General features: G+C 51.3%; 1 protein-coding gene across 2 annotated transcripts; it reads left to right on the forward strand.

Moving 5' to 3' along the window:
* The first annotated feature begins 1,482 nt into the window (after nt 1–1,482).
* mrps2 (mitochondrial ribosomal protein S2) lies at nt 1,483–27,367 on the forward strand. 2 transcript variants are annotated; one of them, XM_038782613.1, is made up of 4 exons: nt 1,483–1,635; nt 3,652–3,783; nt 18,846–18,972; nt 26,729–27,367. In XM_038782613.1, exons 1-4 carry the CDS (start codon nt 1,485–1,487, stop codon nt 27,267–27,269), a joined length of 951 nt encoding a protein of 316 aa, XP_038638541.1. In that variant the 5' UTR covers nt 1,483–1,484; the 3' UTR covers nt 27,270–27,367. The 2 variants fall into 2 exon arrangements, with proteins under 2 accessions (XP_038638541.1, XP_038638542.1); XM_038782614.1 differs by having other exon boundaries at nt 18,885–18,972.
* The last annotated feature ends 633 nt before the right edge of the window (nt 27,368–28,000 follow it).

Raw genomic sequence — 28,000 nt, forward strand, 5'->3', positions numbered from 1 at the left:
CTCTGTGCTGACCCTCTGACAGTGCGGCACTCCCTCAGTACTGACCCTCTGACAGTGCGGCACTCCCTCAGTACTGACCCTCTGACAGTGCAGCACTCCCTCAGTACTGACCCTCTGACAGTGCGGCACTCCCTCAGTACTGACCCTCTGACAGTGCGGCACTCCCTCAGTACTGACCCTCTGACAGTGCAGCACTCCCTCAGTACTGACCCTCTGACAGTGCGGCACTCCCTCAATACTGACCCTCTGACAGTGTAGCACTCCCTCAGTACTGACTCTGACAGTGCAGCACTCCCTCAGTACTGACCCTCTGACAGTGCAGCACTCCCTCAGTACTGACCCTCTGACAGTGCGGCACTCCCTCAGTACTGACTCTGACAGTGCGGCACTCCCTCAGTACTGACCCTCTGACAGTGCAGCACTCCCTCAGTACTGACCCTCTGACAGTGCAGCACTCCCTCAGTACTGACCCTCTGACAGTGCGGCACTCCCTCAGTACTGACCCTCTGACAGTGCGACACTCCCTCAGTACTGACCCTCTGATAGTGCGGCACTCCCTCAGTACTGACCCTCTGACAGTGCAGCACTCCCTCAGTACTGACCCTCTGACAGTGCGGCACTCCCTCAGTACTGACCCTCTGACAGTGCGACACTCCCTCAGTACTGACCCTCTGATAGTGCGGCACTCCCTCAGTACTGACCCTCTGACAGTGCGGCACTCCCTCAGTACTGACCCTCTGACAGTGCAGCACTCCCTCAGTACTGACCCTCTGACAGTGCAGCACTCCCTCAGTACTGACCCTCTGACAGTGCGGCACTCCCTCAGTACTGACCCTCTGACAGTGCAGCACTCCCTCAGTACTGACCCTCTGACAGTGCGGCACTCCCTCAGTACTGACCCTCTGACAGTGCAGCGCTCCCTCAGTACTGACCCTCTGACAGTGCGGCACTCCCTCAGTACTGACTCTGACAGTGCAGCACTCCCTCAGTATGGAGCCTCTGGCAGTGCGGCACTCCCTCAGTACTGACCCTCTGACAGTGCAGTGCTCCCTCAGTACTGACCCTCTGACAGTGCGGCACTCCCTCAGTACTGACCCTCTGACAGTGCGGCACTCCCTCAGTACTGACCCTCTGACAGTGCGGCACTCCCTCAGTACTGACCCTCTGACAGTGCAGCTCTCCCTCAGCACTGACCCTCTGACAGTGCTGAGGTACTATAGGGGCTTTTTGCGCAATAGAATTGACAACGCATGCGCAATGACGCCGCCATGTTGTTGAGGTCCCCGCCGCGCTGTCCGGCCGCCATGTTGTTGAGGTCCCCGCCGCGCTGTCCGGCCGCCATGTTGCTGAGGTCCGCGGCGCGCTGTCCGGCCGCCATGTTGCTGAGGTCCCCGCCGCGCTGTCCGGCCGCCATGTTGCTGAGGTCCCCGCCGCGCTGTCCGGCCGCCATGTTGCTGAGGTCCCCGCCGCGCTGTCCGGCCGCCATGTTGCTGAGGTCCCCGCCGCGCTGTCCGGCCGCCATGTTGCTGAGGTCCGCGGCGCGCTGCCACCGGAAGTTACATCGACGTCCTTCCTGCAGCTTCATAAAGTTTGTTGAAATTGAGAATTTAGCGGCGATGCGACTTCTCCAGAGCGGTGAGTAACCCGGGAATAAACCCCGAGTAACCCGGGAATAAACCCCGAGTAACCCGGGAATAAACCCCGAGTAACCCGGGAATAAACCCCGGGAATAAACCCCGAGTATCCCGGGAATAAACCCCGGGAATAAACCCCGGGAGTAAACCCCGAGTAACCCCGGGAATAAACCCCGAGTATCCCGGGAATAAACCCCGGGAATAAACCCCGGGAGTAAACCCCGAGTAACCCGGGAATAAACCCCGGGAATAAACCCCGGGAGTAAACCCCGAGTAACCCGGGAATAAACCCCGGGAATAAACCCCGGGAGTAAACCCCGAGTAACCCCGGGAATAAACCCCGAGTAACCCGGGAATAAACCCCGGGAGTAAACCCCGAGTAACCCGGGAATAAACCCCGGGAGTAAACCCCGAGTAACCCCGGGAATAAACCCCGAGTAACCCGGGAATAAACCCCGGGAGTAAACCCCGAGTAACCCGGGAATAAACCCCGGAAGTAAACCCCGAGTAACCCGGGAATAAACCCCGAGTAACCCGGGAATAAACCCCGGGAATAAACCCCGAGTAACCCGGGAATAAACCCCGGGAATAAACCCCGAGTAACCCGGGAATAAACCCCGGGAATAAACCCCGGGAATAAACCCCGAGTAACCCGGGAATAAACCCCGAGTAACCCGGGAATAAACCCCGAGTAACCCGGGAATAAACCCCGGGAGTAAACCCCGAGTAACCCGGGAATAAACCCCGGGAATAAACCCCGAGTAACCCGGGAATAAACCCCGGGAGTAAACCCCGAGTAACCCGGGAATAAACCCCGGGAATAAACCCCGGGAATAAACCCCGAGTAACCCGGGAATAAACCCCGGGAGTAAACCCCGAGTAACCCGGGAATAAACCCCGAGTAACCCGGGAATAAACCCCGAGTAACCCGGGAATAAACCCCGGGAGTAAACCCCGAGTAACCCGGGAATAAACCCCGGGAATAAACCCCGGGAGTAAACCCCGAGTAACCCGGGAATAAACCCCGGGAGTAAACCCCGAGTAACCCGGGAATAAACCCGGGAATAAACCCCGATTAACCCCGGGAATAAACCCCGGGAATAAACCCCGAGTAACCCGGGAATAAACCCCGATTAACCCGGGAATAAACCCCGGGAATAAACCCCAAGTAAACCCGGGAATAAACCCCGATTAACCCCGGGAATAAACCTCGGGAATAAACCCCGAGTAAACTGGGAATAAACCCCGAGTAACCCGGGAATAAACCCTGGGAATAAACCCCGAGTAAACTGGGAATAAACCCCGATTAACCCAGGAATAAACCCCGGGAATAAACCCCGAGTAAACCCAGGAATAAACCCCGAGTAAACCCGGGAATAAACCCCGATTAACCCGGGAATAAACCCCAAGTAAACCCCGGGAATAAACCCCGAGTAACCCGGGAATAAACCCCGATTAACCCAGGAATAAACCCCGGGAATAAACCCCAAGTAAACCCGGGAATAAACCCCGATTAACCCCGGGAATAAACCTCGGGAATAAACCCCGAGTAAACTGGGAATAAACCCCGAGTAACCCGGGAATAAACCCTGGGAATAAACCCCGAGTAAACTGGGAATAAACCCCGATTAACCCAGGAATAAACCCCAGGAATAAACCCCGAGTAAACCCGGGAATAAACCCCGATTAACCCGGGAATAAACCCCAAGTAAACCCCGGGAATAAACCCCGAGTAAACTGGGGATAAACCCCGAGAAACCCGGGAATAAACCCCGAGTAACCCGGGAATAGACCCCGAGAAACCCGGGAATAAACCCCGAGTAACCCAGGAATAGACCCCGAGAAACCCGGGAATAAACCCCGAGTAACCCGGGAATAGACCCCGAGAAACCCGGGAATAAACCCCGAGTAACCCGGGAATAAACCCCGAGTAAACCCGGGAATAGACCCCGAGTGAACCCAGGAATTAACCCTGTCAGCTGCGTGTGTTTCTGACTCCATGTTCTCTCTCTCCCAGTGCTGCCACGCTTGGCCTGTGTAACCACCCGCACCAGCCTCTCTGTGCCAGTTCCAAGATATCAACCAAATGACCAACTGCATGGACATGCTGAGGTTCCTACCCCAACATTACTGGAGTCTGTGCAAGAAGGTCAGTCATGAGCTGATTACTCGGAACTTTACATCTTTGTGCGTTCAGAACCTTGATTGGGGGGAGGGGGGAATGTTCATTTCTAAAGAACGTTTTGAGACCACAGAACAAAGCATCACAGATAACAAAGTATTTTTCAAATGTGGTCACTGTTCTAATGTAATGTGACTGGAAGACTGTGCCTAGGAAGCTACCAAAAAACAGCAATGTGACAATAAGTAGATATGGGGCAGTAATGATTAGCACGACTGCCTCTTGGCACCAGGCACCCAGGCTGGCACTGCTGCCTCACAACACGACGGACCGGGTTCAATTCCAGCCTTTAGTGATTGTGTGGAGTTTGCACTTTCTCCCTGGGTCTGCGTGGGTTTCCTCCTGGTGTAATTTCTTCCCATAGTCCAAAGATGTGCACGTTAGATGGATTGGCCAGGGACTGTCAGAAGGTCAGTACTGAGGGAGTGCCGCACTGTCAGAGGGTCAGTGCTGAGGGAGTGCCGCACTGTCAGAGGGTCAGTACTGAGGGAGTGCCGCACTGTCAGATGGTCAGTACTGAGGGAGTGCCGCACTGTCAGAGGGTCAGTACTGAGGGAGTGCTGCACTGTCAGAGGGTCAGTACTGAAGGAGTGCCGCACTGTCAGAGGGTCAGTACTGAGGGAGTGCTGCACTGTCAGAGGGTCAGTACTGAAGGAGTGCTGCACTGTCAGAGGGTCAGTACTGAGGGAGTGCTGCACTGTCAGAGGGTCAGTACTGAGGGAGTGCCGCACTGTCAGAGGGTCAGTACTGAGGGAGTGCTGCACTGTCAGAGGGTCAGTACTGAAGGAGTGCCGCACTGTCAGAGGGTCAGTACTGAGGGAGTGCTGCACTGTCAGAGGGTCAGTACTGAAGGAGTGCCGCACTGTTAGAGGGTCAGTACTGAGGGAGTGCCGCACTGTCAGAGGGTCAGTACTGAGGGCCTCACGGTAGCATGGTGGTTAGCATCAATGCTTCACAGCTCCAGGGTCCCAGGTTCGATTCCCGGCTGGGTCACTGTCTGTGTGGAGTCTGCACGTCCTCCCCGTGTGTGCGTGGGTTTCCTCCGGGTGCTCCGGTTTCCTCCCACAGTCCAAAGATGTGCGGGTTAGGTGGATTGGCCATGCTAAATTGCCCGTAGTGTAAGGTTAATGGGGGTTGGGTTAGGTTACGGGTATACGGGTTACGTGGGTTTAAGTAGGGTGATCATGGCTCGGCACAACATCGAGGGCCGAAGGGCCTGTTCTGTGCTGTACTGTTCTATGTTCTATGTTCTATGTTCTGTGTTCTATGAGGGAGTGCCGCACTGTCAGAGGGTCAGTACTGAGGGAGCGCTGCACTGTCAGAGGGTCAGTGCTGAGTGAGTGCCGCACTGTCAGAGGGTCAAGACTGAGGGAGTGCCGCACTGTCAGAGGGTCAGTACTGAGGGAGTGCCGCACTGTCAGAGCGTCAGTACTGAGGGAGTGCCGCACTGTCAGAGGGTCAGTACTGAGGGAGCGCTGCTCTGTGAGATGGCCAGTACTGAGGGAGTGCTGCACTGTCAGAGGGTCAGTACTGAGGGAGTGCTGCACTGTCAGAAGGTCAGTACTGAGGGAGTGCCGCACTGTCAGAGCGTCAGTACTGAGGGAGTGCCGCACTGTCAGCGGGTCAGTACTGAGGGAGCGCTGCTCTGTCAGATGGTCAGTATTGAGGGAGTGCTGTACTGTTTAGGGCAATTATGATGCCATTAGACATGACTTAGGATGTGTAGGTTGGAGAAGTAGGCTGCAAGGGTTGGGCACACTGGATATGTGGAGCTTGTTCAAGGAACAGCTATTGCATGTTCTTGATAAGTACGTACCAGTCAGGCAGGGAGGAAGGGGTCGAGCGAGGGAACCGTGGTTTACCAAAGAAGTGGAATCTCTTGTTAAGAGGAAGAAGGAGGCCTATGTGAAGATGAGGCGTGAAGTTTCAGTTGGGGCGCTTGATAGTTACAAGGAAGCGAGGAAGGATCTAAAGAGAGAGCTAAGACGAGCAAGGAGGGGACATGAGAAGTCTTTGGCAGGTAGGATCAAGGAAAACCCAAAAGCTTTCTATAGGTATGTCAGGAATAAAAGAATGACTAGGGTAAGAGTAGGGCCAGTCAAGGACAGTGGTGGGAAGTTGTGTGTGGAGGCTGAGGAGATAAGCGAGATACTAAATGAATACTTTTCGTCAGTATTCACTCAGGAAAAAGATAATGTTGTGGAGGAGAATGCTGAGACCCAGGCTATTAGAATAGATGGCATTGAGGTGCGTAGGGAAGAAGTGTTGGCAATTCTGGACAAGGTGAAGATAGATAAGTCCCCGGGGCCTGATGGGATTTATCCTAGGATTCTCTGGGAAGCCAGGGAAGAGATTGCTGAGCCTTTGGCTTTGATTTTTATGTCATCATTGGCTACAGGAATAGTGCCAGAGGACTGGAGGATAGCAAATGTGGTCCCTTTGTTCAAGAAGGGGAGTAGAGATAACCCCGGTAACTATAGGCCGGTGAGCCTCACGTCTGTTGTGGGTAAAGTCTTGGAGAGGATTATAAGAGATACGATTTATAATCATCTAGATAGGAATAATATGATTAGGGATAGTCAGCATGGTTTTGTGAAGGGTAGGTCATGCCTCACAAACCTTATCGAGTTCTTTGAGAAGGTGACTGAACAGGTAGACGAGGGTAGAGCAGTTGATGTGGTGTATATGGATTTCAGTAAAGCGTTTGATAAGGTTCCCCACGGTCGTCTATTGCAGAAAATACGGAGGCTGGGGATTGAGGGTGATTTAGAGATGTGGATCAGAAATTGGCTAGTTGAAAGAAGACACGGGGTGGTGGTTGATGGCAAATGTTCAGAATGGAGTTCAGTTACGAGTGGCGTACCACAAGGATCTGTTCTGGGGCCGTTGCTGTTTGTCATTTTTATAAATGACCTAGAGGAGGGCACAGAAGGATGGGTGAGTAAATTTGCAGACGACACTAAAGTCGGTGGAGTTGTGGACAGTGTGGAAGGATGTTGCAGGTTACAGAGGGATATAGATAAGCTGCAGAGCTGGGCTGAGAGGTGGAAAATGGAGTTTAATGTAGAGAAGTGTGAGGTGATTCACTTTGGAAAGAATAAAAGGAATGCGGAATATTTGGCTAATGGTAAAATTCTTAGCAGTGTGGATGAGCAGAGGGATCTCGGTGTCCATGTACATAGATCCCTGAAAGTTGCCACCCAGGTTGATAGGGTTGTGAAGAAGGCCTATGGTGTGTTGGCCTTTATTGATAGAGGGATTGAGTTCCGGAGCCATGAGGTCATGTTGCAGCTGTACCAAACTCTGGTACGGCCGCATTTGGAGTATTGCGTACAGTTCTGGTCGCCACATTATAGGAAGGACGTGGAAGCTTTGGAACGGGTGCAGAGGAGATTTACCAGGATGTTGCCTGGTATGGAGGGAAAATCTTATGAGGAAAGGCTGATGGACTTGAGGTTGTTTTCGTTAGAGAGAAGAAGGTTAAGAGGTGACTTAATAGAGGCATACAAAATGATCAGAGGGTTAGATAGGGTGGACAGCGAGAGCCTTCTCCCGCGGATGGAGGTGGCTAGCACGAGGGGACATAGCCTTAAATTGAGGGGTAATAGATATAGGACAGACGTCAGAGGTAGGTTTTTTACGCAAAGAGTGGTGAGGCCGTGGAATGCCCTACCTGCAACAGTAGTGAACTCGCCAACATTGAGGGCATTTAAAAGTTTATTGGATAAGCATATGGATGATAATGGCATAGTGTAGGTTAGATGGCCTTTAGTTTTTGACTTACCATGTCGGTGCAACATCGTGGGCCGAAGGGCCTGTACTGCGCTGTATCGTTCTATGTTCTATGTCAGAGGGTCAGTACTGAGGGAGTGCCGCACTGTCAGAGGGTCAGTACTGAGGGAGTGCCGCACTGTCAGAGGGTCAGTACTGAGGGAGTGCCGCACTGTCAGAGGGTCAGTACTGAGGGAGCGCTGCACTGTCAGAGGGTCAGTGCTGAGGGATTGTTGCACTGTCAGAGGGTCAGTACTGAGGGAGTGCTGCACTGTCAGGTCAGTACTGAGGGAGTGCCGCACTGTCAGAGCGTCTACTGAGGGAGTGCCGCACTGTCAGAGGGTCAGTACTGAGGGAGCGCTGCTCTGTCAGAGGGTCAGTACTGAGGGAGTGCTGCACTGTCAGAAGGTCAGTACTGAGGGAGCGCTGCTCTGTCAGACGGTCAGTATTGAGGGAGGGCTGCACTGTCAGAGGGTCAGTACTGAGGGAGTGCTGCACTGTCAGAGGGTCAGTACTGAGGGAGCGCTGCTCTGTCAGACGGTCAGTATTGAGGGAATGCTGCTCTGTCAGAGGGTCAGTACTGAGGGAGTGCTGCGCTGTCAGAGGGTCAGTACTGAGGGAGTACTGCACTGTCAGAGAGTCAGTACTGAGGGAGTGCCGCACTGTCAGAGGGTCAGTATTGAGGGAGTGCTGCTCTGTCAGAGGGTCAGTACTGAGGGAGTGCTGCGCTGTCAGAGGGTCAGTACTGAGGGAGTGCCGCACTGTCAGAGGGTCAGTACTGAGGGAGCGCCGCACTGTCAGAGGATCAGTATTGAGGGAGGGCCGCACTGTCAGAGGATCAGTATTGAGGGAGTGCCGCACTGTCAGAGGGTCAGTACTGAGGGAGGGCCGCACTGTCAGTGTTCTGGTTCCGCTATTATTGGAGGTGATCTTGATGCTCTGGAACTCTTATTGATACTGTTCAATTGATGCAAGAGAGCCATTGTTTTTATTGGGGCATGGTGCTACTCCTGTGGGCATGTGGTTGTACAGCAAAATTAAATAATTAACTCAAATATCTTAACTACCAGAATGTGATCGGACAGAAACTAGGTAAATTACCAAGAGCTGAACGTCCGAACACACTTAGTTAGGAAGCCGAATTAGACAAAGGATGGAAAAAATGGAGACAGTGTTGATTCTTCTGAAGCTTTTAGCTACATTGCCCTTCTATAGCGTCTTTAGCAAAATAACACAGTCTCCGAGATCCGCAGTACCTATTCTCCGCATTGGGAGATATTGGTCAGAATTCTCCGACCCCCCCCCCAGCGCCGGACCGGAGAATCGCAAGGGGGGGGGGGTCGCCAGCGTGAATCCCTATCCGGCGCCGCTTTTTCGGCGGGTCGGGAATCATGTCGCGCCAGTCGGGGACCGTTTGCAGTGCTGCCCCCCCCCCCCCCCCAGCGATTCTCCACTACACGATGGGCCGAGTGGCCACCCGTTTGCGGCCAGTCCCGCCGGCGTAAATTAACCAAGTGGGACCGGTGGGACCTGGCTCTGGGCGGCCTGCAGAGTCCTTGGGGGGTGGTGGGGGGGGAGAGAGGAGGTGGGGGGGGGGGGGGAGGGGGGGGGAGAGAGGAGGCGGGGGGGAGGGGGGGAGAGAGGAGGCGGGGGGGAGGGGGGGAGAGAGGAGGCGGGGGGGAGGGGGGGAGAGAGGAGGCGGGGGGGAGGGGAGGGAGAGAGGAGGCGGGGGGGGAGGGGGAAAGAGAGAGGAGGCGGGGGGGGAGGGGGGGAGAGAGGAGGCGGGGGGGAGGGGGGGGAGAGAGGAGGCGGGGGGGAGGGGGGGAGAGAGCAGGCGCGGGGGGGAGGCGGGGGGGAGGGGGGGGAGAGAGGAGGCGCGGGGGGGAGGGGGGGGAGAGAGGAGGCGCGGGGGGGATCTGTCCCCCACGGTGTTCTGGCCCGCGATCAGGGCCCACCGGTCTGCGGCCGGGCCTGTGCCATGGGGGCACTCTTGCCCTCCGCGCCGGCCGCTGTAACGATCTGCCATGGCTGGCGCGGAGAAGAACACCCCTGCACATGCGTTGGGATCACGCCAGAACACGCTGGCGCTCCCGCGCATGCGCCAACTCGCACCGGCCGGCAGAGGCCCTTCGGCGTCGGCTAGCGCGGCACCCCCCATCCGGTGCAGTCCTAGCTCCTGAAGATGCTGAGGATTCCGCACCTTCCGGGCGGCCCGACGCTGGAGTGGTTCACACCCCTCCTGGGCACCGGTACAGCCCGTCCGCCGGATTCCGGAGAATCACGCCCATTATGTCACGTGACCAAAGGCTTGGTCCAAGAGGTTAAATTTCATTGAGCAACTTAAAGGAACGGAGATCCTGGGTTGGGATGGAGGAGGAATCTTATAAGTGGTCTAGTTTGAGGGCTAAGGTGACAGCAGCATTGCCAATGGCTCCGAGTAGGTATACAGGGAGCCATTGGCAATGCTGGTGCTGTTCGCGGTGAAGAAATGGAATCAGTTGAGGAGGCATTTTAGGGTGGAAGGGATTTCGGTGCTAAAGCCGCTGTGCGAGAATCATGGGTTTGAGCCCGGGTGGGGGCGGGGGGTGGTGGATAGTGTATAAAGGAGGTGGAGAGAAGTAGGGCTGGTCAAGGTGAGGGATTTGTATTTGGAGGAAGAGTTAGCCAGTCTGGAGGAGCTAAGGGAGAGGGTAGGGCTGCCGAGGGGGAGTGAGTTCAGGAATTTGCAGGTTAAGGGCTTTGCGCGAAAGGTCTTTGGGGGGGGGGGTTCCCTAGGTTTCCGGGATACACCCTGCTGGAGTGACTGCTGCTTCCAGATGTGGAATTGGGGATATATACGAGTAGCTGGGGGAGCAGGGAGGCGAGCGTGTGGTGAAGATCAAGGAGGAATGGGAAGGGGAGTTGGGAGGGGAGATCAATTGGAGAGTATGGAGTGAGACACTGCGAAGGGTAAACGGGACCTCCTCTTGGGCAAGGATAAGCCTGATACAGTTTAAGGTGGTGCACAGGTTGCATATTACTCGGGCAAGAATGACTGGGTTCTTCCGGGGGGTAGCAGATGAGTTTTTAAAAATAAATTTAGAGTCCCCAATTCATTCTTTCCAATTAAGGGGCAATTTAGCATAGCCAATCCACCTACCCTGCACATCTTTGGGTTGTGGGAGCGAGACCCATGCAAACACGGGGAGAATGTGCAAACTCCACACGGACAGTCACCCAGAGCTGGGATCGAACCTGGGATTTTGGCGTCATAATGCAGCAGTGCTAACCACTGCTCCACCGTGCTGCCCTTGGGGGGTAGCAAATTAGTGTGAGAGGTGTGGGCGGGGGCCAGCAAATCACACGCACATGTTTTGGGATTGCGGAAAATTGTGAAGGTTCTGGGTGGGAGTGTTCGCGGTTTTAGCCAGGATAGTGGAGAAGGAGGTGGATCCGGACCCTTTGGCGATATTTGGGGTTTCAGAGAAGCCGGAGCTTGTGGAGAGGAGGAAGGCCGATGTCGTGGCTTTCACCTCTCTGATTGCGCGGGGGCAAATTTTATTGGCGTGGTCGGCATTGCCACCGGGGGTAGCAGCATTGTTGGGTGACCTGTATGATTTCCTGCGGTTGGAGAAGATAAAGTATGTGTTAATGGGCTCAGCAGAGGGGTTTGAGAAAAAGTGGGGGGATGTTCGTGATCGTGTTTGAGGAGCTGTTCGTCGCAGGGGAGAGGATAAAAACATTTGTATAGTTGATTGCTGGGAGGTATGTTTCCTGGGGTGTTTGTGTATTGTAAGCTTTTTTGATATATGTTTGTAATAAAATACATTTTAAAAGCAAAGGATCGGAGAGCTGAATAGGGAACTCTCGAGTGTAGGAATCTTGTGAGTGTAGGATCTTGTGAGCTGAGGGTATGGTCAGCAATGGGGGCACAACAGAAATCCAGGATGCTCAAGAGGCTGGATTTGGAAGAGCGCAGAGTTTCCGGAGGGTTTTGGTGCTTGATCAGATTACAGAGATAGGGAGGGATGAGGTCATTGTAGGATTTTAGCAATGGTGAGAATGTTTGCTGGATCAGGATATGGGGCACGGTGCCAGCTTGGTTATGGGCATCAGAGTCCTGGATGATCTCTAGTTTATAAAGAGTGGCAGGACGTTGTTGGAAGAGACAGCCTAATGGTTCCAAAGGCATGGTTGAGATTTCAGCAGCAGTTTTCCAATATTCAACTGGGGGAAATTGTAGATTGGCTAGTCTGATAATTTGGAGATAGTGAAGGAGTTGAGAGAGGTGGTAATGAGGTGTACATATCAAAACTAAAGCTGTGCTTTCATGTGATGTCATTGTGGGGCAGCATATAGATGATCAATGGGAGGGAACTGGAAGAGAAACCATTGGCAGTGATTCTGTGGCTACGATGAGATAGATGAGAATGGAACCAGGTGTGAGCAGCCCCACCCAGCTGGACGATAGTGGAGAGGTGTTGGAGGACTGCGGTGAATGTCGAAATTTTAGATATATTGTATCATAGGTATTTGGTGCAGTAAGGGTTAAAAGCCTGGGTTAGTGTGTGTGACTGCTGCAGTCATGTTTTTAAAATAAGTCCTAGTTTGAAAGACAACTACGCTTTGGAGCCAGAGGTGCAATTAAAGCATTGTAAAAAAAACTTGGGCTAATGGAAAGTTTGAATTAAGGGGATTCCCTGTGGAGTTAATGAGATTTCAGCCTGCTGAGATGATGTAATTACTGGGAGGAGCCAAGGTATCAGGCATTTTGCAGAAAAGCAGTGTTAGTTGAGTGTTACATGGAGATGTGAGCAGAAGTCAAGCATCTCAGTTCAGTTAAAAGATATGTCTGTTGGGCAGCACAGTGGCACAGTGGTTAGCATTGCTGCCTACGGAGCTGAGGACCCAGGTTCAAATCCCGGCCCTGGGTCACTGTCCGTGTGGAGTTTGCACATTCTCCCCGTGTCTGCGTGGGTTTCACCCCCACAACCCAAATATGTGCAGAATAGGTAGATTGGCCATGCTAAATTGCCCCTTAATTGGAAAAATAATTGGGTACTCTAAATTTTAAAAAAAGATATGTCTGTAGATAGATTAGCAGTTTCTTTCTAAGCAGTTTGGAAGAGTGTAATTAGAAAGTGAGCTGAAACAAGGGAAGAAGCTTCTGAAGAATACAGCCCGAGTCTCTGCATGGTTCTGACAGGATTCAGATATTTTCTTTAAAGCAGTGTCAAAGGATCTCTCTCAAAGAACATCTCTGTAAAACAGGTATTCTTGAGGGCTGAGTGTATTTCACAGTGAATTGCGAGCTGAGATGTGTTTTGTTTGAGTGGGAGTACAGATAGCAGTTAGGGGTTATTGTATCCACTGTATGAATTAGCACTTTCAGTTATTGTAAGCTATTTTCTGATGTGCTGTTGAATATATTTTAATACTGTGTTAGTATTTTTTCATTAAATAGCGGATGAACTAATCGTGCAAATAAACGGGTATGATATAATCAGGATTATGGAGACATGGCTGCAGGGTGACCAGGGATAGGAACTGAACGTCCAGGGGTATTCTGTATTTAGGAAGGACAGACAAAAAGGAAAAGATGGTGGAGTTGCAGTGCTGATTAGATCCAACAATGTGGAGTCTGTATGGGTAGAGCTGAGAAACACCCAAGGGACAAAAACGTTAGTGGGCATCGTTTATAAACCCCAAAACTGCAGTGGTGACGTTGGGAATGGCTTTGAACAGGAAACTAGAGACGCATAAAGGAACATCTGTAATTATGGGTGATTTTAATCTGCATATAGATTGGGCAAATCAAATTAGTAACAATATCATGGCAGAGGAATTCCTGGGGTGGTTTCTGGGCCAATACGTTGAGGAACCAACTAGAGAGCAGGCCATCCTAAACTGGGTACTGTGTAATGAGAATGGAATCATTGACAATCTAGTTGTGGGTTTAGCTTTATATCCTTTTTTAAACAAGGATGGAATATTTACAATTCTCCAGTCCTCTGGAGCAAGAGTCTCAGGAAAATTGGGAAATTCTGGCAAGTCTCTGCAGTTTCCACACTCACTTCCCTCCATCTCCTTGGATGCACTGGTCCTGATGCTTTCTCGACCTCCAGTATAAACAGCCTATTTAATACCTCCTCCTGTCAATTTTCAATCCTTCCAGTGTATTCATTATTTCCTCTTTCACCATGGCCTGGGTAGCGGTGTCTTCCTGGGTAAAGACAGATTCAGTTAACTCCCCTGCTTCCATACATTAATCCCCTGTCTGACCACCTTTTACTAGTTAACTGCCAAAATAAGACTTTGAGATTCCTTTTCATCTTGACCGCTGTCTATTTTCATACTCTCTCTTTGCTTCTTTTATTTGCCTTTTCTCTTCCCCTCTAAACCTTCAATATTCAATCAGGTTCTCCATTATATAATCTACCTGCCAGCTATCATAAACCAACATTTTCTTTTTTTTAATCTGTATCTTTATGGTCACCGTGGGAATTCTGTCTTTGGTGATCCTGCCTTCCCCTTTCGAGAAATATACCATGAGTGTGTCTCAACTATTTCTTCTTTGAAAGTAGCCTATTGTTTAACTACAGTTTTTCTTGACAACCTTTGATTCCTATTCATTCAGCCCAGGCTCATTCCTACTCCATAGAAGTTGGCTTTCCTCAGTTAATTATTCTTACTTTAGATTGTTCTTTGTCCTTTTCCATTGTCTTGTAATACAATGATCACTGTCCCCTCAATGCTCTCCTCGAACTTGCCGCGCCTCATTTCCAGAAACCAGGAGTGAAATTCTCCGTTTCAGGGGCTAATTGTTGACACTGGGACAGAATTGATGGATTTCTATGACAGCAAAATTGGTGCTGCTCCCGGACCAATTCATCAACTGTTAATGGGCGCCACATGGAACACGATTGATTCCAATGAAAAACGGTGTTGGATTCGCCGGGGTCGGGATTAACACTCCAGAGGCCAGCAAACTGTAGTCGCCTATAAGCATACCCACACACACGGAGAGCGGCATCCTGTTTTGCAAATGCAAAGCTGGAGACCCTGTTGTACACCGTGGAGAAGAGACAGGCTGCCCTGTTCCCCATAGTGGGAAGGAGGTTGACACCCGCCACCCTACACCAGGTCTGGGGGCAGTTGGCAGAGGCCATGAGCGCCGTGTACCCCACCGTCAGGACCGGCCAACAGTGCCAGAAAAACTGCACAACCTCCTCAGAGCGGCCAGGGTGAGGAGTCAGTGCTGTGCTCCTGGTACTAACCCCCATCCCACACACGCATAACTTCCCCGCCCCCACCCGGAGGGCGGCAAACCCCACCCTGCACCGCATGCCAGCACCCATACCGGCTGCCATGGCCGGGTGCCCTGACCTCGAAGGCCACCAGCTACCCAGCCCCGGTGCTGCATAGATCTGACTGTCTTAACACTGAGTCCTTTCTGCCCCTCTTCTCCCCCCACCCCAGGAGAAGGTAACCACAACCGCCAGGTGTGGGGGAAGACCGGAGGGGGAACCGCAGGACCTGCGGCCCCTCACCACAGTAGAGCAGCAGGCATTCGACTTAGTTGGTGGGCCCAGAGAGGGGACAGTTATCCGGGCAGAGGTCAGCATCGGGTGAGCAAGTGAGACCCCGCTCAGTTACGGTACCCCATGGCACGTATGCCACCCCCCCTTCCACCTCCACTCACAACTCATCCGCACTCTTTCCCCCCCTCCTATCCCTACACCTCCCTCCACCAGCACACGCCACCCCAACCCACGATCCAATCATGCGCCATGCCTTGTCTTACAGGACCTCCTGGCGATGAGGAGGGCCCCTCTGGTGACCCACAACCCCAAGCAGATAGAGCGAGGAAGAGGACACGGACATCGACAGGAGCCCCCGTCCTGCAACCTGAGACATCCCAGACCACGTGTCCGGGGGCGACACTGATTTCCTGATACAGCGAGCTCAACACCCTCCAATCCAGAGACACTCCCTTCGGTTGGGCACGTTAGTGAAGAGGCTCCTGGGCACTATCAGGTGTGCACCACACACGTGCTACAGTAAACAGGTGGAGGTAGGAACCCCCCACGAGGGGACACACGATCAGAGTGCAGCCCGATCCCAGGAAGTAGCTGCCACTCAGGCTGGTTTGGGACTTATGGAAAGGGGGGTCCCATCAATTGTGGAGATGCAGTTGCAAAGCCAGAGACTACCTGAACGGGTGTCAGCAACCAACTACCGTCTACAGGTGCAGTTGGAGGAGTCCGTGCCTCCGACCAGACCCCCTAGTCAGTGAACCTGGAGGCGATTATAGCGTCCTATATGTGTCTGCCCTGGCGCACACGTCGTTCAGCCTCCTGTGCCTGCCATGTCTTGCCCATCCTCTGCTTACCCTGAAGGATGAGGCCTGGCGTTCACCCTTCTCCGCAAGCACATCGCTGTGCGATGATGTGGAGGATGCAGCAGGCCGCCACAATGCGGGCGACCCTCTCAGCTTCATACTGGAAGGCCCCTCCATAGCGGTCCAGGCACCTGAACCGCATCTTCAGGGGACCGGAGTACCACTCAATCACACTCCTGGTCCCGGCATGGGCATCGTTGTAATAGGCCTCAGCCTTGGCCTGAAGCCTCCTCCTAGGTGTCATCAGCCACTTGGGCGACTCCTGGAGGTCGCCCAGGAGCCAGCACCTCAACCGGGGGTGCGCCTCGGGGAGGTGAGGAACCGCCGAGTGTGCCAGGATCAAGGCTTCGCGCACACTGCCTGGGTGTCGGGCGCCGACATGCGTGATTTACATCTCAGTGTTACACACCAGCTGCACGTTCATCAAATGGAGCCCCTTTTAGAACATAGAACAGTACAGCACAGAACAGGCCCTTCGGCCCTCGATGTTGTGCCGAGCAATGATCACCCTACTCAAACCCACGTATCCACCCTATACTCATAACCCAACAACTGCCCCCTTAACCTTACTTTTTTGGACACTAAGGGCAATTTAGCATGGCCAATCCACCTAACCCGCACATCTTTGGACTGTGGGAGGAAACCGGAGCACCCGGAGGAAACCCACGCACACACGGGGAGAACGTGCAGACTCCGCACAGACAGTGACCCAGCCGGGAACCTTTTTGGTTGGTGTAGAGCGGCCTATGTCCGCAGGTACCCGTAGGGCGACATGCATCCTGTCAATCACCCTGGACCCGGGGCATCCTGCCGATGGCGGCGATCCCCGCTGATCAGGCATCCTGGTGGGCAGGGGCCGCATTGAAATAGATGTAATGATCCGCCTGGGCATATAGGGCCTTTGTGAAGGTGTGGATGCACCTGTGCGCCGAGGTCTGTAAGATCCTGGACAGGTCCCCACTCGGCGCCTGGAAGGATCACGTGGCGTAAAAGTTCAGGACGACCATCACCATGATGGCCACCGGAAGCGGGTGTCCTCCCCTATATCCCCGTGGTGCCAGGTTTCGCCCGTGATCTGGCAGATGTGTCACACTGACCCTCTACTCAGCCAGAGCTGACGGCATGTCCGGTCTGGCAGGTCCTCGAATGACTGGCGGTGCTAGTACACACGAGGCTTCATTTGGTACCTCCTTGGCATCCCCTCCTTGGTCTGTTGGTCGGCCGGCTCGCCATCCTCACCGGCTGCCCCCTGTTCCTCTGGAGCTAGCTCCTGTTCTGCATGGTCCATCTTGAGCAGCTCCAGCTCGTACAGCCTCAGTGCATCCCCCAGGGCTGTGGCGGCCAGGCCCCGCCTGTGCCCCACACCTTGGGGGCCTCTGGCCCTGGCACGCGTCCCCGCTGCCAGGGGTATTGGTAGCTGGCACTACCCACTACTATGTTCTCCGGCCTCCGTCCGGCACCCTCCCGCACGGCTATTGTAGGCACTGCCCTTGGGTGGGCCGTGTGCTGCACCACAGCCAGTTGGGGGGACGGGGAGGGTGGTGAGGTGGTTGCATCCATACGGCCTTTCCCGATTTTGACGTTGACTGACAGAGAATCCGCCCCAGGTCTAACGTTGTTTCATTCCTCATTGGACTGGAAATATTGCTGAAGAAAATTTTCCTGAGCACACTCTAAGAACTCCAGCTACTCTCAGTCTTTATTCAAATAAGTCCCCAATTATAATTCTTGAACCTCTCTAATTTCCTTGCAAATGTGTCCCTCTGTATCCTTCCCACAAGAGACTACACTGAACAATGGAATTACACCTTTTTTGTTTCTTAACTCTAGTAGTCCCTTCAGATCTGATGACCAATGGCTGGACTAGCCTGTCAGACACGGTCACGTCTACGTTGTTTGGACGTAAAGGAGCGGAAATCAGAGACATATCAACCAGAGTGAGGAACACTAATGATGTTATTGAGGTCTAGGGTATCAAAGGTGGAGGTGAGAGTGTGAGCGAGCAGATTGGTAGGTGCAGTTGTGATGAACAAAGGGCCACGGCTAGACAGCTGAGAATTTGAAAGTGCTGTGGAAAGTGACTGGGGAAGAGTTTTAATTCCAGGGATGGACAAAGAGGAAGTATGGTTGAGAGGGGTGCAGGGATGGAGGATGTTGGTGTAGAACGAGATGCATAGACGAGGTTATCTCTGATTGCTTCATTGATTTACAGGATGGTAGTTCAGAGGGCGTGTGAGATAAAATCAGAGAATGATACAGCACAGCTGCAGACGTTTGATCCATTCAGTTAGTGACAGCTCTTTGAAAGGGTTCTCCGATTGATTCCCCTCCCGTCTGCAGCTCCTTTCCCTTTGGAAAGTTACTATTGAATCTGCTTCCAACGTCCTTTCAGTCAGCACCTTCCAGATCGTAAACACTGCAATAATAAATTGTCTACTTGCGGCAAGGTCCGAGTGCTGGCTATGAATATGGATCATATCGATGGAGGGAAAGGGGATGGAGTTTGAATCATCCAGGATTAGGAGTTTCTCAGAGGGGTGAAGTGAGGATGTGTCTGGATGAAATGTGCTGGTTTAGGGAGTTATACAATTTTAATTTTAAGGGCAGGAGACACCGAGCAAGATGAGATTTGGTGGTAGATAAGGATTGGCAGCTTGGCTAGGCTTGGTGGACAGGGGGTGAAACGCCTCATTAGGTATGGAGGTTTCACTGGGAGCCGCAGTGTTACCACCCATCAGCCTGTTTGAATCAAAGCTGGAATATCGATGCAATTAGTCACATTAACGCTGCAAATGACCAGGGCTCGTTAGAAATGAAGGTACATTCTGATCTTATGGTAAATTATGAATATTAATTGTTGGTTGTGTAATTGTTCTAGAGAATAACGGGCTGTTGTCTCAATCCCTGAAACACCCAGACTTCTTCCATGTCAACGAACTCTTCTCGCTTAAAGACCTCTTCGATGCCAGGGTGCATTTTGGTCACAAAAGGGGATGTCGGAACAGGTAGGTGATCACTGCTATCTGTACACTGTCATAGACGGGGACATTTCTGGGACTGCTCAACCAGGAAGTCCAGCATGTGGCTTTGGAAGAGTAGAAGGGAGTGATGATCATTGTTATGACAACAGAACCATAGAATGGTTCTACCACAGGAGGAGGCCCGACAGCCTGTCGAGTCTATGCAGGCTCTCTACAAGACAAACTCCTTCCACATATCAACTTTCATGCCACCCCTCTGCCTTTTCCCTGTAAGCCTGCAATTCTTTCATTCAGATAATGATCCCGCTCCCAGAACCATTCTTCAATCTCTCCAATATCTTCACATCCTTCATGGAAACATAGAAATCGGTGCAGGAGTAGGCCATTTGGCCCTTCAAGCCTGCACCTTCATTCAATATGATCATGGCTGATCATGCAAATTCGTAATCCCACTCCCGCTTTCTCCCCATACCCCTTGATCCCTTTAGCCGCAAGGGCCACATCCAGCTCCCTCTTGAATATATCCAACGAACTGGCCCAAGAGCTTTCTGAGAATTCCACAAGTTCACAACTCTCTGAGAGAAGTTCTTCCTCATCTCAGTCCTGAATGGTTTACCCCTTATTCTTAGGCTGTGCCCCTAGTTCTGGACATCCCCAACATCGGAAACATTCTTCCCACATCTAGCTTGTCCAATCCCATTGGGATTTTATATGTTTCTATGAGATTCCCTCTCATTCTTCTAAACTCCAGTGAGTACAAGCCCAGTCCATCCAGTCTGTCTTCATATGTCAGTCCTGCCATCCCATAATTAGTCTGGTGAACCTTCGCTGGACACCCTCAATGGCAAGAACCTTCCTCAGACTAGGAGACCATAATTGCACACAATACTCAAGGCGTGGCCTCACTAAGACCCTGTATAACTGCAGCAAGACATCCCTACTCCTATACTCAAATCCTCTCGCTTAGGGCCAGCATGCCATTGGCTTTCCTCACCACCTGCTGTACCTGCATGTCAACCTTCAGTGACTGTTCCACCATGACACAAGTCAGGAGTGTGATGGAATACTCTCCACTTGCCTGGATGAGCGCAGCTCCAACAACACTCAAAATGCGCAACATCATCCAGGACAAAGCAGCCTGTTTGATTGCTCCTCCTTCCACAAACATTCAAACCCTCCACCACCAATGAACAGTAACAGTCGTGTGCACCATCTACAAGATGTGCTGCAGTAACTCACCAAGGCTCCTTAGACGGCACCTTCCAACCCCACAGCCACTATCATCTAGAAGGGCAGCAGATACCTGGGAGCCCCACCACCTGGAGGTTCCCCTCCAAGTCACTCACCACCCTGACTTGGGAAATATATCACCGTTCCTTCATTATCGCTGGGGCAACACACTGGAACTCCTTCCCTAACAGCACAGTGAATGAATCAACACCTCAGGGACTGCAATGGTTCAAGAAGCCAACTCACCATCACCTTCTGAAGGGGCAATTAGGGATGGGCAATAAATGCTGGCCTAACCAGCGACGCCCACATCCCGTAAACACATTTTAAAAACTCTCAGGTCTCGTTACACTTCCCCTTTTCCTAAACTGCCACCATTCAGATAATAATCTGCCTTCCTGTTTTTGCCACCAAAGTGGATAACCTGACATTTACCCACATTATATTGCATTTGCCAAGTATTTGCCCACTCAGCCAACCTGTCCAAGTCACCCTGCATCCTCCTCACAGCAGATACTGCCACCCAGCTAAGTGTCGTCTGCAAATTTGGAGACATTGCATGCAATTCCTTCATCCAAATGATTAATGTATATTGTGAACAGCTGGGGTCCCCACTAGTCAGTGCCTGCCACTCTGAAAAGGACACTTCCAAAAGAGTGCAGCCCAGAAATGGAATTAATCCTCCAGTTGAGGGTGAACTAGTGTTTTATGAAGGTATACAGTAGCTTCCTTGCGTTTGTGTTGTGTGCTCCTAGTTAGAAAAACCTTGATCTCCGATGTCTATTAACCTACCCTGCCACCTTCAACAATTAGTACACATCAATGCTCCAGCACTGCCTTTAGAGTCCTATGATCTAGCTCAGCCCCTCGCAGAATGTATCACTTTGCACATTTTGGCCTGAAGATGCCGGAAGTTCTCCAGAGAGAAGCTGAGGGAATTTCCAAATTTCCAGGACCTTACACCACCTGATCCTTGACACTTTTATATTGAATCCCTGGTGGGGAGCCAAGTGTTGTTTTGCATATTCAGATTAACATGTATTGAGACAAATTAGTTTTAAGATAGCTATGGAGAATGATAGTTCTTGCCCAAAAGTTAAAATTCTAAATTGGGGCACGGAAAATTTCGAGGGTATTAGGCGGGAACTTTCAAAAGTTGATTGGAGGTGCCTCTTTACAGGCAAGGGGACAGCTGGTAAGTGGGAGTCTTTCAAAAAGGTGTTAACTAGAGTTCAGGGTGAGCACATTCCTATTAGAACAAAGAACAAAGAAAATTACAGCACAGGAACAGGCCCTTCGGCCCTCCCAGCCTGCGCTGATCCAGATCCTTTATCTAAACCTGTCGCCTATTTTCCAAAGTCTACTTCTCTCTGTTCCCCGCCCGTTCATATATCTGTCCAGATGCATCTTAAATGATGCTATTGTGCCCACCTCTACCACCTCCGCTGGCAAAGCGCTCCAGGCACCCACCACCCTCTGCGTAAAAAACTTCCCACGCACATCTCCCTTAAACTTTCCCCCTCTCACCTTGAAATCGTGACCCCTTGCAATTGACACCCCCACTCTTGGAAAAAGCTTGTTGCTATCCACCCTGTCAATACCTCTCAGAATTTTGTAGACCTCAATCAGGTCCCCCCTCAACCTCCGTCTTTCCAACGAAAACAATCCTAATCTACTCAACCTTTCTTCATAGCTAGCACCCTCCAGACCAGGCAACATCCTGGTGAACCTCCTCTGCACCCTCTCCAAGGCATCCACATCCTTCTGGTGATGTGGCGACCAGAACTGCATGCAGTATTCCAAATGTGGCCTAACCAAAGTCATATACAACTGTAACATGACCTGCCGACTCTTGTACTCAATACCCCTTCCGATGAAGGCAAGCATGCTGTATGCCTTCTTGACCACTCTATCGACCTGCGCAGCCACCTTCAGGGTACAATGGACTTGAACACCCAGATCTCTCTGTACATCAATTTTCCCCAGGACCCTTCCATTGACCATATTGTCCGCTCTTGAGTTAGATCTTCCAAAATGCATCACCTTGCATTTGCCTGGATTGAACTCCATCTGCCTTTTCTCTGCCCAACTCTCCAATTTATCTATATTTTGCTGTATTCTCTGACAGTCCCCCTTGCTATCTGCAACTCCACCAATCTTAGTGTCATCTGCAAACTTGCTAATCAGACCACCTATACCTTCGTCCAGATCATTTATGTAGATCACAAACAACAGTGGTCCGAGCACGTATCCCTGTGGAACACCACTAGTCACCTTTCTCCATTCTGAGACACTCCCTTCCACCACTACTCTCTGTCTCCTGTTGCCCAGCCAGTTCTTTATCCATCTAGCTAGTACACCCTGAACCCCATACGACTTCACTTTTTCCATCAACCTGCCTTGGGAAACCTTATCAAATGCATTAGAGTGAAGGGTAAGGCTGGTGGAAGGAGGGAACCCTGGATGACTCGGGATATTGAGGCCATGGTGAAAAGGAAAAGGAGGCATATGACATGCATCGGCAGCTGGGATCAAGTAGATCCCTTGAAGAGTATCGGGCTTGTCGGAGTAAAGTTAAGAGAGAAATCAGGAGGGCAAAACGGGGACATGAGATTGTCTTGGCAGATAAGGCAAAGGAAAATCCAAAGAGCTTTTACAGATACATAAGTGTGACGAGGGAGAGGGTAGGGCCTCTTAAGGATAAACAAGGTCATCTCTGTGCAGATCCACAAGGGATGGGAGAGGTGCTAAATGAATATTTCTCGTCAGTATTTACTGTTGAGAAAGGCACGAATGTTAGGGAAATTGGGGAAATAAAAAGTGATGTCTTGAGGAGTGTACATATTACAGAGAAGGAGGTGCTGGAGGTAATAAAGTGCATCAAGGTAGATAAATCCCTTGGACCTGATGAAATGTATCCCAAGACATTGTGGGAGGCTAGGGAGGAAATTGCCGGCCCCCTAGCTGAGATATTTGAATCGCCGACAGCGACAGGAGAGGTGCCTGAAGTTTGGAGGGGAGCAAATGTTGTGCCCTTGTTTAAGAAGGATGTAGGAATATGCCTGGGAACTACAGACTGGTGAGCCTTACTTCTGTAGTGGATAAGTTGTTGGAAGGTATTCTGAGGGATAGGATCTACAGGCATTTAGACAGGCAAGGGCTAATTAGGGAAAGTCAGCATGGCTTTGTGAGGGGAAAGTCATGTCTCACTAATTTGATTGAGTTTTTTGAAGAGGTAACCAAGAAGGTGGATAAGGGCAGTGCAGTCAACGTTGTCTACATGGAGTTTAGGAAAGCTTTTGACAAGGTACCGCATGGTAGGTTGTTGCAAATGGTTAAATTTCACGGAGTCCATGTGAGGTAGCGAATTGGATACAAAATTGGCTTGGCGACTGAAGCCAAAGGGTGGTGTGGAGGGTTGTTTTTCAAACTGGAGGCCTGTAACCAGCGGTGGGCCTCTGGGATCGGTGCTGGGTCCACTGTTATTAGTTATATATATATTAATGATTCGGGGCAGCATGGTAGCATTGTGGATAGCACAATTGCTTCACAGCTCCAGGGTCCCAGGTTCGATTCCAGCTTGGGTCACTGTCTGTGTGGAGTCTGCATCCTCCCTGTGTGTGCGTGGGTTTCCTCCGGGTACTCCGATTTCCTCCCACAGTCCAAGGATGTGCAGGTTAGGTGGATTGGCCATGATAAATTGCCCTTAGTGTTGGGTGGGGTTACTGGTTTATGGGGATAGGGTGGAGGTGTTGACCTTGGGTAGGGTGCTCTTTCCAAGAGCCAGTGCAGACTCGATGGGCTGAATGGCCTCCTGCACTGTAAATTCTATGAGAATCTATGAGAATGTAGGAGACATGTTTAGTAAGTTTGCAGATGACACCAAGATTGGATAATGGATAGTGAAGAAGGTTATATAAGATTGCAACAGGATCCTGACCAATTGGGCCAGTGGGCCGATGAATGGCAGATGGAGTTTAATTTGGATAAATGTGAGGTGATGCATTTTGGTCAATCAAATCAGGGCAGGACCTACTCAGATAATGGTACAGTTGGGGAGAGTTACAGAACAAAAAGATCATGGGGGAACAGGTTCATAGCTTCTTGAAGGTGGAGTGGCAGGTGGACAGGGTGGTGAAGAAGGCATTCAGCAGGCTAGGTTTTATTGGTCAGAATATTGAATACAGGAGTTGGGACGTCTTGTTGAAGTTGTACAAGTCATTGGTCAGACCCACACATGGAATACTGTGTTCAGTTCTGGTCACCCGATTATAGGAAGGATATTGTTAAACTAGAAAGAGTACAGAAGAGATTTACGAGGATGCTACCAGGACTTGATGGTCTGAGTTTACGGATAGGCTGGGACTTTTCTCCCTGGAGTGCAGGAGGCTTAGGAGTGATCTTATAGAGGTCTATAAAATAATGAGGAGCATAGATAAGGTAGATGGTCAACACCTTTTCCCAAAGGCAGAGGAGTCTGGAACTAGAGGTCAGAGGTTTAAGGTGAGAGGAGAGAGATACAAAAGAGACCAAAGGGGAAATTTCTTCACAGAGGGCGGTGAGTGTCTGGAACGAGCTGCCAGAGGCAGTGGTAGAGGCGGGTACGATTTTTTCCTTTAAGAAGCAGTTAGACAGTTACATGGGCAGGGTGGGTATGGAGGGATATGGGTCAAATGCGGGCAAGTGGGATTAGCTTAGTGATAGAAACTGGGCGGCAGAAGCTGGGCCGAAGGGCCTGTTTCCCTGCTGTAAACATCTATGATTCCAAAAATCAATGCACAACCTGATTTTCCAGAGAAGTGAACTTCAACAGAAGTGACTCTAGCACTGGGCCGGCATTCCGGCATCGGCCAGCGGGGGCTGGCGTTCTGGCATTGGTCAGCGGGGCTGGCGTTCTGGCATTGGTCAGCGGGGGCTGGCGTTCTGGCATTGGTCAGCGGGGGCTGGCGTTCTGGCATTGGTCAGCGGGGGCTGGCGTTCTGGCATCGGTCAGCGGGGGCTGGCGTTCTGGCATTGGTCAGCGGGGGCTGCCGTTCTGGCATTGGTCAGCGGGGGCTGGCGTTCTGGCATTGGTCAGCGGGGGCTGGCGTTCTGGCATTGGTCAGCGGGGGCTGCCGTTCTGGCATTGGTCAGCGGGGGCTGGCGTTCTGGCATTGGTCAGCGGGGGCTGGCGTTCTGGCATAGGTCAGCGGGGGCTGGCGTTCTGGCATCGGTCAGCGGGGGCTGGCGTTCTGGCATTGGTCAGCGGGGGCTGGCGTTCTGGCATCGGTCAGCGGGGGCTGGCGTTCTGGCATCAGCCAGCGGGGGCTGGCGTTCTGGCATTGGTCAGCGGGGGCTGGCGTTCTGGCATTGGTCAGCGGGGGCTGGCGTTCTGGCATCGGTCAGCGGGGGCTGGCGTTCTGGCATCAGCCAGCGGGGGCTGGCGTTCTGGCATTGGTCAGCGGGGGCTGGCGTTCTGGCATCGGTCAGCGGGGGCTGGCGTTCTGGCATCAGCCAGCGGGGGCTGGCGTTCTGGCATTGGTCAGCGGGGGCTGCCGTTCTGGCATTGGTCAGCGGGGGCTGCCGTTCTGGCATTGGTCAGCGGGGGCTGGCGTTCTGGCATTGGTCAGCGGGGGCTGGCGTTCTGGCATCAGCCAGCGGGGGCTGGCGTTCTGGCATTGGTCAGCGGGGGCTGGCGTTCTGGCATTGGTCAGCGGGGGCTGGCGTTCTGGCATTGGTCAGCGGGGGCTGGCGTTCTGGCATCGGTCAGCGGGGGCTGGCGTTCTGGCATTGGTCAGCGGGGGCTGGCGTTCTGGCATTGGTCAGCGGGGGCCGGCATTGGCCAGTGGGCTGTTGAGTCTAATTTTGCTGCTGTAATTCTGCAGCACTCCTGCTGAATGATAGTTATTTAAATAAATGTGAGTGGTTGCCAGAGGGAGGTAGTGATTCCTCTTGCTAATGAGCATCTTCTGGAAGAGAATTTCAGAGCTATAGGAAGACTTATTCAGTGTTGCCTGGTTCTGAAAGAGTCAGAGAAAGGAATATGATATACTGGTTATAATTGGGCAGTGTTTTTGTCTGTCTGGGCTGCACTGATACATTGGAACTGATGGTCTTTGCACATTTTAAGAAGTCTGATGCCCTGTTGGTTTTCTACAGTTTGAACCTTGTGATGTACAAAGTTACACTGTCTGTGATTCGTCTGTCTCCAGTCAGGACTTATTTGGGCAGTAGCACAGTGGTTAGCATTATTGTTTCACAGTGCCAGGGTCCCAGGTTCGATTCCCGGCTTGGGTCACTGTCTGTGCGGAGTCTGCACGTTCTCCCCGTGTCTGCGAGGGTTTCCCCCCAAAAGTCCCGAAAGACGTGCTGTTAGGTAATTTGGACATTGTGAATTCTCCCTCTGTGTACCCGAACAGGCGCCGGGGTGTGGTGACTAGGGGATTTTCACAGTAACTTCATTGCAGTGTTAATGTCAGCCTACTTGTGACAATAAAGATTATTATTATTATCTGGAGAAAACTGCTCCTTGAGGAATGAGGATAATGGGAATTCTTTCTGTTCCCATTAGGCTGATGGAACCATATATCTTTGGCTCCCGACTGGAGCAGGACATCATCGACTTGGATCAGTCTGTGCTTCACCTTCAGAAAGCTCTGAACTTCACTGCTCATTGTGCCTATCGGAAAGGGATTATCCTGTTTGTCAGTCGCATCCGTCAGTTTGCTCACTTGATCGAGAAGACCGCAAAGGAGAGCGGGGAATACGCACACGCCAGATACTGGCAGGGAGGATTACTGACCAATGCACGTGTCCAGTATGGAAGTGGTGTCCACCTGCCCGATCTCATCATCTTTCTCAGCACAATGAACAATATCTTTGAGCAGCATGTTGCTGTGCGAGATGCTGCCAAGATGAATATTCCAACAGTGGGGATAGTAGATAGTAACTGTAATCCGAGTCTCATCACTTACCCCATTCCAGGAAATGATGACTCTCCTCCAGCTGTTAAACTCTATTGTAAACTTTTTAAAATGACTATTCTTCGGGCAAAAGACAAGAGACGTCAAATGGATCTTCTGCATGGAATCCAGGAAGAATTAACCAAATGAATTGCTAAATATGAAAAAGCAGTGGTGCCATCAGACAGCAATTTGTAAATCAAGAGATTGTCTCCGTAGTTAAATAATTAAAAAGTATATTAAATTAATCTGCTTTTCGTGCTCCATGTCTTTTGAATGCTGCTCCTGACCAGGTGGGGTGGAAGGAGGATGGATGACAGCAAGGAGGGAGTTCCTGTATGTGAGAAGATTGAAAAGTTTTGATATGTAGCAATAGAGAAAATATTTTTATTCATGGGAAGTATAAAGCTTGAAGCCATAAAATTCTAATCGGAAGCTCAAGGGACTGCTTCAAACCCCTTCACAACAATACTTCATTTTACAAATTCTGATCATCAGATAGGCCCCAACCCAGACTTGGGCCATAAGTGGGGCATGTTTCCATCGAGATCTGGCAGGTACACAAATGAAGGCAGTTATAACCTTAGCAATTGTATGCTAGATTATGAGGGTCTAACAGCAGGAACTTGGATCCATACATCTCACAATGGTGTTGTACAATAAGTTTAAGTATCCAGATTAAATGTTAGTGAATGAGTGAATATGTTACGACATCCTGGGCTAGTGCACGGTCAATTTCCCGGAATCCCAACATCAATGAATTAACCAATATTTTGTATATACTGAGATATTTGACTGCTCCATTGACTTACAGGCACCAGATTTGTGAGTAAAATACAAAAAAACAGTTTATTTATAACAAAAGAAGAGATAAACATGTA

The sequence above is a fragment of the Scyliorhinus canicula genome, chromosome 21 (assembly GCF_902713615.1).
Source record: "Scyliorhinus canicula chromosome 21, sScyCan1.1, whole genome shotgun sequence".
In the NCBI taxonomy this organism is placed as follows: domain Eukaryota; kingdom Metazoa; phylum Chordata; class Chondrichthyes; order Carcharhiniformes; family Scyliorhinidae; genus Scyliorhinus; species Scyliorhinus canicula.